Source organism: Scyliorhinus torazame, chromosome 12 (genome assembly GCF_047496885.1).
Source record: "Scyliorhinus torazame isolate Kashiwa2021f chromosome 12, sScyTor2.1, whole genome shotgun sequence".
Classification (NCBI taxonomy): Eukaryota; Metazoa; Chordata; class Chondrichthyes; order Carcharhiniformes; family Scyliorhinidae; genus Scyliorhinus; species Scyliorhinus torazame.
The window spans coordinates 139,315,620-139,329,881 of NC_092718.1; the positions used below are offsets into that span (position 1 = coordinate 139,315,620).

The following is a 14,262-nucleotide window of genomic DNA, read 5'->3' on the forward strand; positions in this document are numbered from 1 at the left end:
TTTCTTCTTTTTGTTGTGGGGGGGGGGGGTTTGTTGGTTAAAAAAATTTTGTTGCAAAAATTTGAATAAACATATATTTTTAAAAAACGAATGTTGCACATACAAGACAGACAGCTAACCGTCAAATCAAACCCATTTGATTCTAACCCAAACCAATTAGGATTTCATAAGGGTGCAGATAGATGGCTAAAGACTGATATGATTTAGTATAACCGTGATGGTCCATACAGCCATCTTCATTCATGAATCATCTATATCTTGATCTAACTTACTCGCTGTCTCTCTATTTTTCATGTTTTCACTTTTCCACTAAATGCAAGCTGTTTGCCGTAAGCAAGGAAATCATTCACGGCCGCGCTTGCTGGTCCCATCAGGGGGGGCAAAGGCTTTGGCTGGGCTAATAGTGGAAATGGGAGGGGTGGACCCTTGGAGGCTTCTGCACCCGAGGGAACGGGAGTACTCGTTTTTCTCGGCAGTCCATAAGGTATACTCGCGGATTGTCTTTTTCGTGGTGGGGAAGGCTTTGCTGGCTGGGGTCAAGGGGTCGGAATACTCGGCAATTGCAGTGTCAGATCATGCTCCGCATTGGGTGGATATGGTATTGGAGAAGGGGGTAACGCAGAGGCCAGGGTGGAAATTAGATGTGGGACTTTTGGGGAACCAAGGGTACTGTGACAAAATTGAAAAGGTAATTAAGGAATATGTAGGTTTCAACTGTACGGGTGAGGTGTCGAAGGCAGTTGTCTGGGATTCTCTGAAGGCGGTGGTGAGGGGGGCGGTGATTTTGTTTGAGGCCAGGGTGGACAAAGAGGAGAGGTTGGAGTGGCACAGGGTAATAGATGAGATGTTGGAGGTAGATAGGAGTTATGCAGAAGATGGAGACCCAGCAAAGCTGGAAAAGAGGAAGGAACTACAGGCGAGCTTTGACCAACTATCTACTGTCATGCAAGAGTGCCTTTAAGAAATGGATGTGTAAGCAATGTACCTTTAAGAAAACAGTGATATCAGAGAGTGGGTGGAGCTCAGCTCAGTTCAGCCATTTTGCAGTTTGGTTTTGCAGTTTGGAAAAGTGCCTGGCTGTTTTTGCTGAGAGCAGTTTAAACGTGCCTGGCTGTTTTGCTGGAGCTGAAGGCAACCAAGCTAATATGTCTCTGCCATTCTACAGAAAAAATATATATCCTTTAACCTGATGTGATTTTGTTTAAAGGTGTTAAGTCACTTGGAAGTTTGAAGGAACATTTTAAGGAATTATTTACTGTTGCAATATTTTCTGAGTTATCTTTGAAGTAAGGGGTGTTAGGAGATCCAATGTTTATTTAAGATGTTAAGTTGAGTTCATGGAATAAACAGTGTTTTGTGTTTAAAAACCCACGTGTCCATAATTGTAATACCACACTAGGGAAAAGCCGTGTGCTAGGAAAAGCAACAAATACATTAAAGGGGGATGTTGGTTGAACACCATGATAGATTTTGGGGTTCTGAAAACGCCTCGCCCATTACACAACCAGGAAGGCGTGAGACGAGCAAGGGGGGGCAGTTTACGAACATGGAGATAAGTATGTTAGCAGGTCAGCTCCGGAGGGAAGCAGCGGGAAGGGAAATTGTTCAGGTGAGGGATAGGGCAGGGAATTTGGTGGGGACTCCGGATCTGATTAACAAGGTTTTTGAGGAATTTTATGAGAGGTTGTACAGGTCAGAGCCACCTGGGGCAAACCGTGGGATGCTGGAATTTCTAGATGGGTTGGAGTACCCGAGGCTAGGGGAGGGGGACAGGGCTACATTAGAAGGAGCGATAGTGGTGCAGGAGAGAAAGGATGCGATTGGGAGGATGCAGTCGGGGAAGGTGGCAGAGCCGGATGGGTTTCCAGTGGAATATTATAAAAAATTCAAGGACAAGCTGGCACCCCTGATGGTGGGGATGTTTGAAGAGGCGATAGGGAAGGGGGTGTTGCCACAAACTTTGGGGCAGGCATCGATTTCCCTGTTGCTAAAAAAACATAAGGATCCGACGGAGTGTGGGTCGTATTGGCCCATATCGCTTCTGAATGTGGACGCAAAAGTATTGGCAAAGGTACTGGCGGGTAGGCTGAAGGAGTGCCTCCCGAAGGTGATAGGTGAAGATCAGACGGGGTTCGTGAGAGGGAGGCAGCTCTTTTCAAACATTAGAAGGGTATTGAACGTTGTTATGGCACCGGCAGAGGGGAAGGAAACAGAGGTGGTTGTGGCACTGGACGCTGAGAAGGCGTTTGACCGGGTAGAATGGGGGTACTTGACGGCAGTTCTGGAGCGGTTTGGGATTGAACCAAGATTTGTGAACTGGGTAAAGCTACTATATAAGGAGCCGAGGGAGAGTGTCCGCACAAACATCAGCTCGAGATACTTCTCTCTCCACCGTGGGACTAGGCAGGGATGTCCCCCCTGCTGTTTGCACTCGCGATTGAGCCGTTACCCATCGCGTGAAGAAGTTCGGGGGTATGGAAAGGAATAGTGCGGGGGGGGGAATAGAGCACAGGGTGTCCTTATATGCCAATGACTTGCTGTTATACGTGTCATAACCGAGTGTGTCGATAGGGTGAATATTGGAGCTGCTTCGAGTGTTTGGTCTTTCTCAGGGTACAAACTAAATCTAGACAAGAGTGAGTATTTTGTGGTGTCTCGGCCGGGGTGGGGGCAGGGGTGGGGTGGGGGTTGCCATTCCGTAGGGCAGGGACTCACTTTAGGTACCTGGGAGTGCAGGTTGCCCGGGAGTGGGGATGGCTCCGCAGGTACAACATTTCTAGTTTGGTGGGGAGAGTGAAAGCTGATCTGGCAAGGTGGGATGGCCTCCCTCTGTCACTGGCGGGACGGTTACAGGCGGTTAAAATGAACGTGTTGCCGCAATTTCTGTTTTTCGTTCAATGTCTGCCAATTTTCCTGCCAAAGGCTTTTTTCAGAGCGATTGAGGGAAGGATTACGCCATTCATATGGGGAGGGAAGGTGGCCAGAGTTAGAAAGGTGCTGCTGCAGAGGTGAAGGCAGGCAGGGGGTTTGGGTCTTCCGAACCTGATGTATTACTACTGGGCGGCGAATGTGGAGAAGATGTGGAGCTGGGTCAGAGGGGTTGATTCCCAGTGGGTCAGAATGGAGGAGAGTTTGTGCAGGGGGTCGGGTTGAAAGCACTAGCGACAGCGTCGCTCCTGATAGCCCCGGGGAAATACTTGGAGTCGGGTAATAATAGCTTCATTGAGAATTTGGAGGCAGTTTCGCCAACACTTTGGGTTGGGGGCAGGGTCAAGGGAAATGCCGATTCGGGGGAACCACAGATTTGAGCCAGGGAGGTGGGACGGAAATTTTCGGAAATGGGAGGAGAAGGGGATTAAGACACTAAAAGATTTGTTTCTTAGGATCGATTTGCAGGACTGAAGGAGCTGGAAGCGAAGTATGGGCTGGAGCAGGGGGAGATGTTTAGACACATGCAGGTTTGAGATTTTACCAGAAAGGAGATACAGAGCTTCCCAGTGGATCCGGCCTCCACATTGCTGGAGGAGATGCTGATGACAGGGGGACTGGAGAAGGGGGTAGTATCAGCGGTTTACGGAGCTAATTTGGAAGAGGAGAAGGCACCACTGGAAGGGATCATAGCAAAGTGGGAGGAAGAGTTGGGAGAGGATATGGAGGAGGGGTTCTGGTGTGAGGTGCTCCGGAGAGTGAATGCCTCCACCTTGTGCGCGAGGTTGGGGCTGATACAGCTGAAGGTGGTATACAGAGCACACCTCACGAGGGCGAGGATGAGCCGATACTTTTGAGGGAGTGGAAGATGTGTGTGAACGTTGTGCCGGGTGGGGGGGGCGCTAATCACGTTCATATGTTTTGGTCCTGTCCAAAGCTAGAGAATTACTGGAAGGAGGTTTTTAGGGTAATTTCTAAAGTGGTGCACGTGAAACTGGACCGGGGCCCCCGGGTGGCCATATCCGGGGTGTCGGACCAGCCAGGGTTTGAAACGGGTGTGGAGGCAGTTGTAGCCTTCGCCTCGTTGATCGCCCGAAGGCGGATCCTGATGGGTTGGAGAGCAACCTCTTCACCCTGTGCCCTGGTGTAGCGAGGGGACCTGTTGGAATTCTTGACTCTTGAGAAGGTTAAGTTTGAACTGAGGGGAAGGATGGAGGGGTTCTACAATTCATGGACATTATTCATTATGCACTTTCAAGAAGTGGATAACATCGAACATTAGTTGGGGGGGGGGGGGGGTGGGAGGGTTGGGGGAGGAGGGCGGTGTGTGTTAATGGTGATTATGGGTGATTCCTGATTCCTTTTTGTCATTTGTTTATGTGAACATGCGGGCTAATGTTTGGGGTTTGGTGGGAGGATGGGATCATTGTTATTGATATGGGGATTGACATATTTGTTACTGATTGTTTATTGTTGGTGGGTGTAAATTTGGGAGAAAATGTGAAAAAGGAGAATAAATTTTTTTTTTTTTTAAAAAGCAAGAAAATCATTTCTGTATCATTTGAAAGTTAAATTGTGTACGAATTACTTCTCTTTGAGTCCTTTTGCATGCCGGACTTATTAGAGAATAAGATTTAAGTGATTCTCAATTGTGATCAAATGGAAGATAATAAACGATTCTTATTTGCACCCATGAATTTCTACTGAGTTTTAGTGTTCGCAAGTGCCACTAGATCCGCATGGTAGATTTCTACAATATCACATCGGCAAGTTTGTGGAAATAAATTGGGAAGTACTAAAATGGCTGGCTATACATGATGTAGATGTGGGAAATGCTGTTCCAATTAAACAACATCCATATAGACTTAACCCTTTAAAATTGGCACAGGTTAACAAAGAGATTGAGAGTATGCTTAAAAATGGCATAATTGAAGTGGGTTGCAGCCAATGGAGCTCACCCATAGTGATGGTGCCTAAACCAGACGGTACCCAACGGTTGTGTGTGGACTATAGAAAGGTTAATGCAGTTACAAGAACGGACTCTTATCCTATCCCATGTTTGGAGGATTGCATTGAGAAAGTGGGACAATCAGCTTTTATTTCCAAACTGGATTTACTTAAAGGTTACTGGCAGGTACCTTTATCCGAAAGACTTCAGCTTTTGTGAGTCCAGATGGTATATACCAATTCAAAGTTATGCCATTTGGCATGAAAAACGCCCCAGCCACATTTCAACGGTTAACTAACGTCGTTTCAGGATTACCCAATTGTGCGGTATACATAGACGATCTGGTAATTTTCAGCCAGACATGGAAAGAACATTTAAAACACCTGATGGAGTTATTCTATCGACTTCAGGAGGCGGGTTTGGTGATAAACCTAGCCAAAAGTGAATTTGGAAAAGCCCAAGTCACTTTCCTTGGCCATACAAATGGACAAGGTCGAATGGTCACACGGGATGTGAAGACAACAGTTATTGAGGAGTTTCCAATACCCTCATGATGAAGGGAAATAATGCGATTTCTTGGCATGAGTATATTTGATCGAACATTTGTGCAAAATTTTTGTAGTCATTGCTCCACTGATGGACTTGCTGGAGAAACGTCAAAAATGTCAGTGTACAGCGGAGTTTCAACAGGTATTTTCCTGCCTGAAAGCTGTGATAACCAATGCTCATGTGTTGGAGAATTACAAGGGACTCTGTGATTAGATTGAACTAAAGTATCTGACTTTAAAGAGACATGCCGAGGCATAGAGAAATGGATGGATCGTGCGGAGACCTTCTTGTTCAAAGAGACTGTCAATCGAGAAGGATTTCAGTTGGAGGAGGAAGAACAAAAAAAAATGGACTATATTAATATACCTGTTTGCGCGTGTTGTTTTTTTTTAAACGAAAAAGTATATTTACTGTGTGCATTTCTTAAAGGATAGTGAAAAGGTGAAAAAACCCATCTTGATGTTGATGGTTTTTTTTTCTTGGGGCGGGGGGGGGGGAAAGAGGTGTCATGTGAGAGTACCTTTAAGAAATGGGTGTTTATCAGTGATGTCAGCGTGTGGGTGGAGCTGGACGGTCTGTCAGCTTTTTAATTTTGTTTTAGGCTGTTTGCTGCAGAGTGTGTTTTAGTTTCATTTTCAGAGCTGGATAGCTGCAGTCACAGCCAGAAGGGGTATTAGTCTCTCTCTCTAATCTAAATTTCTGCTGTACCACACCTGTAGAGTGGGCCGTGTGCTCCCCATACCACAATCTATTAAAAGTTGTGGGTCAGGTGAACTCCATGGTAAACTTTGGGGTTCTCTAAACCCTGGCCCATAACACTTGGAAAGATGCATAAACAATAGAGTTGTCGTGGTGGGTGATTTTAACTTTCACAATATTGACTGGGACACACTTACTGCTCGAGGCATGGATGGAGCAGAATTTGTAAGGTGCGTCCAAGAGGGTTTCTTGAAACAATATGTAAATAGCCCAACTCGGGAAGGGGCCATATTAGACCTGGTGCTGGGGAATGAGCCCGGCCAGGTGATCAAAGTTTCACGAGATCATTTCGGGAACAGTGATCATAATTCTGTAAGATTTAATCTGTTTATGGAAAAGGACAAGAGTGGCTCTCAGGTAAAGGTGTTAGACTGGGGAAGGCTAATTACATCACCATTAGGCAGGATCTGGAGTGTGTTGACTGGGCGAGGCTGCTTGAAGGAAAATCAACATTCGGCATGTGGGAGGCTTTCAAATGTCAATTGATTAGAATTTAGAACCGGCATGTACCTGTGAGGTCGAAAGGTAAGGGTGGCAAGCATAGGGAAACCTGGATAACGAGTGATATTATGAACCTTGTCAGAGAGAAAAAGAGACCATTTGTAAGGTCTAAAAGGCTTAGGACAGATGAAGCTCTTGAAGAATATAAAGTAGGAAGGAACTTAAGGTGGGAGTTAGGAAGGCTAAAAGGGGGTCATGAAATGTCATTGGCAAACAGGATTAAGGAAAATCCTAAGGCGTTTTTCCATATGTAAAGAGCAAGAGGGTAGCCAGGGAAAGGGTTGGTCCATTCAAGGATATAGGAGGGAATCTATGTATGGAACCAGAGGGAGTGGGAGAGATACTAAATGAATACTTTGCCTCAGTATTCACCAAAGAGAAGGACTTGGTGGATGAGGAGTATAGGGTAGAGTGTATCGATATTCTGAGTCATGTTGATATTAAGAAAGAGGTGTTGGACATCTTAAAAAGCATTAAAGTAGATAAATCCCCAGGGCCTGATGGAATCTAGCCCAGAATACTGCGGGAGGCAAGGGAGGAAATTGCTGGGGCCTTGACAGTAATCTTTGTATCCTCATTGGCTACAGGTGAAGTTCCAGAGGACTGGAGAGTAGCCATTGTTTAAGAAGGGCAGCAGGGATAATCCAGGAAATTATAGGCCAGTGAGCCTGACGTCAGTTGTAGGGAACTTATTGGAAAAGATACTTAAAGATAGGATTTACTCACATTTGAAAACAAATGGATTTATTAGTGCTGTATAGCATGGTTTTGTGAAGGGGAGGTTGTGCCTCACTAAGTGGAAATCTACATGGACTTCAGTAAAGCCTTTGCCAAGGTACCTCATGGCAGACTGTACAAAAGATGGAGTCACATGGGATCAAAGGAGAGCTGGCAAGTTGAATACATAACTGGCTTGGGCACAGACAGAGGGTAGCAGTAGAAGGGTGCTTTTCTGAATGGAAGGCTGTGACTAGTGGTGTTCCGCAGGGATCAGTCTGGGGCCTTTGCTGTTCGTAATATATAGAAATGATTTGGAAGAAAATGTAGCTGGTCTGATTAGCAAGTTCGCAGACGACAGAAAAATTGGTGGTGTTGCGGATAGTGAAGAGGATTGTCAGAGGATACAGCAAGATATAAACAGGTTGGAGTCTTGGGCGGAGAAATGGCTGATGGAGTTTAATCCGGACAAGTGTGAGGTAATGCACTTTGGAAGGTCCAATGCATGTAGGAATTACACAGTAAATGGTAGAACTCTTGCGAGTATTGTTATGGGAAAGGGTTGAGAGAACCCCAAAGTGTATCATGGAGTTCAACTGACCCACAACTTTTAATAGATTGTGGTTATGGGGAGCAAACGGGCCTATCTTACAGGTGTCATGCAACAGAGAGTTAAAGTACTTTTAAATTAAAACAATGTTTATTTATGAAACCAGATAACACTTTATAAACCCACAGTAAACAGCTTAACAACTATCAACATCAATAAATCCCCAAAGAATACCCTACTCTATAAGTAACAGTTAATCTTTCCTTGCAACATCCATAAGACAAAAAAAAAAACCTTTTGACAGAAAGACATCAGGTTTAACTTCTCCACAGAACAGGTATTATTGTTAAATCACCAAAGGATCTGGGGACAGTCTTTAGATTGCAGAGAGAGAGAGACTAATACACCTTCTTGCTGTGACTGAAGCTATCCAGCTCTCAAAACGAAAGTAAAACACACCCTGTAGCAGACAGCCCAAAGCGAAAGTAAAAGCAGACAGCCCAGCCCCACCCACACTCTGACATTTATTAAAGGTACATTCACTACAGCTATTTTATAAACACATTTCTTAAAGGTACTCTCACCTACTCTCACATGACAGTATTGACAGGCAGAGAGATCTGGGCGTGCATGTCCACCGATCACTGAAAGCGGCAACACATGTGGATAAGGTGGTCAAGGAGGCATATGGCGGGGCAGCACGGTGCACAGTGGTTAGCACTGCTACCTCACGGCGCCGAGGCCCCAGATTCGATCCCGGCTCTGGGTCACTGTCCGTTTGGAGTTTGCACATTCTCCCTGTGTTTGTGTGGGTTTAGTTCCCACAACCCAAAGATGTGCAAGCTTGGTGGATTGGCCACGCTAAATTGCCCCTTAATTGGAAAGAAATGGATTTGATACTCTAAATTTAGTTTTAAAAAAAGGCATATGCATTTAAAATAAAAATTGGCAAGTCATGTTGCAGCTGTACAGGACCTTAGTAAGGCCTCATTTGGAATAGTGTACACAATTCTGGTCACCACACTACCAGAAGGCTGTGGGTATTTTGGAGAGGATACAGAAGTGGTTTACTAGGATGTTGCCTGGTATGGAGGGCATTAGTTATGAGGAGAGGTTAGATAAACTCGGCCTGTTCTGACTGGAACGATGGAGGTTGAGGATCGACCTGATAGCGGTCTACAAGATTATTAGTGACATGGACAGAGTGGATAGTCAGATGCTCTTTCCTAGGTTAGGAGAGTCAGGTATTAGGGGACATAGGTTTAAAGTGCATGGGGGAAAGTTTAGAACAGATGTGCGAGGCAAGTTTTTTTACACAGAGGGTGGTAAATATATGGAACGTGCTGCCTGGGGAGGTGGTGGGAACAGGTACGGTAGCGGCATTTAAGGGCATCTAGACAATTAATGATGGAAAGGGATAAGTATAACGTTAATGATGGAAAGGGATAAGTATACACCGCAGGGCAAGAGTTATAGCTGGGGGAAGGGCAATTATGATGCCATTAGGCGTGACTTGGGGGGGATAAGGTGGAGAAGTAGGCTGCAAGTGTTGGGCACACTGGATAAGTGGGGCTTGTTCAAGGATCAGCTACTGCGTGTTCTTGATAAGTATGTACCGGTCAGACAGGGAGGAAGGCGTCGAGCGAGGGAACCGTGGTTTACCAAGGAAGTGGAATCTCTTGTTAAGAGGAAGAAGGAGGCCTATGTGAAGATGAAGTGTGAAGTTTCGGTTGGGGCGATGGATAGTTACAAGGTAGCGAGGAAGGATCTAAAGAGAGAGCTAAGACGAGCAAGGAGGGGACATGAGAAGTATTTGGCAGGAAGGATCAAGGAAAACCCAAAAGCTTTCTATAGGTATGTCAGGAATAAGCGAATGACTAGGGAAAGAGTAGGACCAGTCAAGGACAGGGATGGGAAATTGTGTGTGGAGTCTGAAGAGATAGGCGAGATACTAAATGAATATTTTTCGTCAGTATTCACTCAGGAAAAAGATAATGTTGTGGAGGAGAATGCTGAGCCCCAGGCTAATAGAATAGATGGCATTGAGGTACGTAGGGAAGAGGTGTTGGCAATTCTGGACAGGCTGAAAATAGATAAGTCCCCGGGACCTGATGGGATTTATCCTAGGATTCTATGGGAGGCCAGGGAAGAGATTGCTGGACCTTTGGCTTTGATTTTTATGTCATCATTGGCTACAGGAATAGTGCCAGTGGACTGGAGGACAGCAAATGTGGTCCCTTTGTTCAAAAAGGGGAGCAGAGACAACCCCGGCAACTATAGGCCGGTGAGCCTCACGTCTGTAGTGGGTAAAGTCTTGGAGGGGATTATAAGAGACAAGATTTATAATCATCTAGATAGGAATAATATGATCAGGGATAGTCAGCATGGCTTTGTGAAGGGTAGGTCATGCCTCACAAACCTTATTGAGTTCTTTGAGAAGGTGACTGAACAGGTAGACGAGGGTAGAGCAGTTGATGTGGTGTATATGGATTTCAGCAAAGCGTTTGATAAGGTTCCCCACGGTAGGCTATTGCAAAAAATACGGAGGCTGGTGATTGAGGGTGATTTAGAGATGTGGATCAGAAATTGGCTAGCTGAAAGAAGACAGAGGGTGGTGGTTGATGGGAAATGTTCAGAATGGAGTACAGTCACAAGTGGAGTACCACAAGGATCTGTTCTGGGGCCGTTGCTGTTTGTCATTTTTATCAATGACCTAGAGGAAGGCGCAGAAGGGTGGGTGAGTAAATTTGCAGACGATACTAAAGTCGGTGGTGTTGTCGATAGTGTGGAAGGATGTAGCAGATTACAGAGGGATATAGATAAGCTGCAGAGCTGGGTCGAGAGGTGGCAAATGGAGTTTAATGTAGAGAAGTGTGAGGTGATTCACTTTGGAAGGAATAACAGGAATGCGGAATATTTGGCTAATGGTAAAGTTCTTGAAAGTGTGGATGAGCAGAGGGATCTAGGTGTCCATGTACATAGATCCCTGAAAGTTGCCACCCAGGTTGATAGGGTTGTGAAGAAGGCCTATGGAGTGTTGGCCTTTATTGGTAGAGGGATTGAGTTCCGGAGTCGGGAGGTCATGTTGCAGCTGTACAGAACTCTGGTCCGGCCGCATTTGGAGTATTGCGTACAGTTCTGGTCACCGCATTATAGGAAGGACGTGGAGGCTTTGGAGCGGGTGCAGAGGAGATTTACCAGGATGTTGCCTGGTATGGAGGGAAAATCTTATGAGGAAAGGCTGATGGACTTGAGGTTGTTTTCGTTGGAGAGAAGAAGGTTAAGAGGAGACTTAATAGAGGCATACAAAATGATCAGGGGGTTGGATAGGGTGGACAGTGAGAGCCTTCTCCCGCGGATGGATATGGCTGGCACGAGGGGACATAACTTTAAACTGAGGGGTAATAGATATAGGACAGAGGTCAGAGGTAGGTTCTTTACGCAAAGAGTAGTGAGGCCGTGGAATGCCCTACCTGCTACAGTGGTGAACTCGCCAACATTGAGGGCATTTAAAAGTTTATTGGATAAACATATGGATGATAATGGCATAGTGTAGGTTGGATGGCTTTTGTTTCGGTGCAACATCGTGGGCCGAAGGGCCTGTACTGCACTGTATTGTTCTATGTTCTATGTAGACAAATATACGAATAGGGTGGGAATGAAAGGGTATGGACTGCGTAAGTGCAGACGGTTTCAGTTTAGGCAGGTACCATGGCCACGCAGGCTTGGAGGGCCGAAGGACCTGTTCCTGTGCTTATTGGTCTTTGTAATTAGTCTATAATTCTAGGAGCTATTCCTGAGAAGGATAGATCGGTGGAAGACATGGCAGCTGGATGGGGCAGGACTGAACCGGAAGGCTAAATATCCATCCCCCCATTTGAGTGGCAGCTGAGGTGACTGCGAAGCAAGCCACTGCTATTCCGCTGCAGTTGTACCTGGGACATCCATCGACTGTCGCCCTGAACATCCGCGACAGAGACAGGAATAGCTGCCGGGTTGTTGTCTCCATCACTCATTCTGACTAAACCACGGGCACCAAGCCTTCCAGAAAGTTCTTAACTCGTGTGTCAATTTCGTTCACCAAGAGAGCAATCCTGAAACACAAACAGGGAAAAGGAAGCCTCGTCAAAAGCTTTGGACCTCCGGATTGTCAGTGAGGAAGTGGAGATAGCGGGAGAGAACCCTGGTTTGGGGGGGGGGTTAGGGAAAGGAGGGAGCAAGAGAGTGAGGCAGGGCAGGGAGTTTGGGCAAGGATGAGGAGGGAACTCCAGGTCTGAGAGGGAGATTGCATGGCTGGGGAGGAGAAGGGGGAGGGGTCAGCTGGGCTGGGTTGGTATCTTTGTGTCCCAGGGGCTAAAGAAGGGGGGGACTGCTACTGCCACCCTCTTCGCATCAGTCTCTCTCTTTATCCACCTCACCGTCTTGCACTCTCCCTTTCGCAGTGTCTCCGTCCTTCCCCCTCTCCATCCGTGTGTCCCACTATGGTGCGTGCACCTTGGTCTCTCCTCTGTATGCATGTGTGTGTGTCTCTCTCTATGTCTGTGTGTGTCAATCTCGCTGTATATCTGTGTATATCTCTCTCACCCTGTCTGTCTGTGTGTGTCTCTCTCTGTGTGAACAAAGAACATACAGTGCAGAAGGGGGCCATTCGGCCCATGGAGTCTGCACTGACCCACTTAAGCCCTGACTTCCACCCTATCCCCGTAACCCAATAACCCCTCCTCACCTTTTTGGTCACGAAGGGTAATTTATCATGGCCAATCCACCTGACCTGCACGTCTTTGGACTGTGCGAGGAAACTGGAGCACCCGGAGGAAACCCACGCAGACACGGGGAGAACGTGCAGACTCCGCACAGTTACCCAAGCCGGAATCGACCCTGGCGCTGTGAAGCCACAGTGCAAATCACTTGTACTACCATGCTGCCCGTGTGTCTGTCTGTGTGTGTGTCACCACTTCCCTCTGTGTGGGTGTGTCGCTCTCCCTGTCTGTCTATCTGTCTATCGCCCTCCGTCAGTGTGTCTGTCTCACTTCTGTCAGTCTCTCCCTGTTTATCTCAGTCTCACGTTCTCTCCCACCAGGATGCTTCGCGGAGTATTTCTGCGGCTGCGCAACATGCAGCCGGTCTAAACCATTGAATCTGGGGAGGGAGAGGGCCGAAACCACTCTGCCCCAGGAAATGGGGGGGGTGGGGGAACAGTAATCATCAGCGGGGCTGATCCGGGAACCAATCCCGGCACGGGGCGGGGCTGATCCGGGAACCAATCCCGTCACGGGGGCCAAGTGCCGATGGAGAAAACCCGAGAGTGGGTGAGTGAAAAACCGTTAAAGAAATCGGGGAGGGGGTGTGTGGGGAGAGGGGGAGGGGGGGAGGGGGAGGGGGGGAGGGGGGGGAGGGGGAGGGGGAGGGGGGGGGGAGGGGGAGGGGGAGGGGGGGAGGGGGGAGGGGGAGGGGGGGAGGGAGGGGGAGGGGGGGAGGGGGGGAGGGGGAGGGGGGGAGGGGGGGAGGGGGAGGGGAGGGGGAGGGGGAGGGGGGGGGGAGGGGGAGGGGGGGGGGGGGGGGAGGGAGGGGAGGGGGGGGGAGGGAGGGAGGGGAGGGAGGGGGGGGGGGAGGGGGGGGGAGGGAGGGGGGGGGGAGGGAGGGGGGGGAGGGAGGGGGGGGGGGAGGGAGGGAGGGGAGGGAGGGGGGGGGGGAGGGAGGGGGAGGGGGGGGGGGGGAGGGGGGGGGGGGGAGGGGGAGGGGGAGGGGGGGGGGGGAGGGGAGGGAGAGGGGGGAGGGGGGGAGGGAGAGGGGGGGGAGGGGGGGGGGGGAGGGGGGGGGGGGGGGGGGAGGGGGGGAGGGGGAGGAGGGGGGGGGAGGGGGGGAGGGGGGGGGGGAGGGGGAGGAGGGGGGGGAGGGGGGGGGGGGAGGGGGGGAGGGGGAGGGGGAGGAGGGGGGGGAGGGGGAGGGGGAGGGGGAGGAGGGGGGGGGGGGGGAGGGGAGGGGAGGGAGAGGGGGGGGGGGGAGAGAGGGGAGGAGGGGGGGAGGGGGGGGGAGGGGGAGGGGGGGGGAGGGGGGGGGGGAGAGAGGGGAGGGGGAGGGGGGGGAGGGGGGAGGGGGAGGAGGGGGGGAGGGGGAGGGGGGGGGGAGGGGGGGGGAGGGGGGGGGGGGGGGGGAGGGAGGGGGAGGGGGGGGAGGGGGGGGGGAGGGAGGGGGGAGGGAGGGGGGGGGGAGGGAGGGGGGAGGGGGGGGGGGAGGGAGGGGGGGAGGGGGGAGGAGGGGGAGGGAGGGGAGGGGGAGGAGGGGGGAGGGGGGAGGAGGGGGGGAGGGG

At 49.4% G+C, this 14,262-nt stretch overlaps 1 protein-coding gene across 4 annotated transcripts in view; it reads right to left on the reverse strand.

Annotated features, from left to right (window-relative positions):
* The window catches only part of LOC140386618 (platelet-activating factor acetylhydrolase IB subunit alpha2-like), a 167,706-nt gene extending 154,610 nt beyond the window's left edge, over window positions 1-13,096 (reverse strand). For 2 of the 4 annotated variants that reach the window (XM_072469097.1, XM_072469094.1), the window contains exons 1-2: window positions 12,983-13,096; window positions 11,888-12,046 (exon numbers count right to left, since the gene is read on the reverse strand). In XM_072469097.1, the coding sequence (XP_072325198.1) occupies window positions 11,888-11,968 (81 nt within the window). In that variant the 5' untranslated portion in view covers window positions 11,969-12,046; window positions 12,983-13,096. The other 2 variants (XM_072469095.1, XM_072469096.1) reach the window with 2 other exon arrangements.
* Between the last annotated feature and the right edge of the window lie 1,166 nt (window positions 13,097-14,262).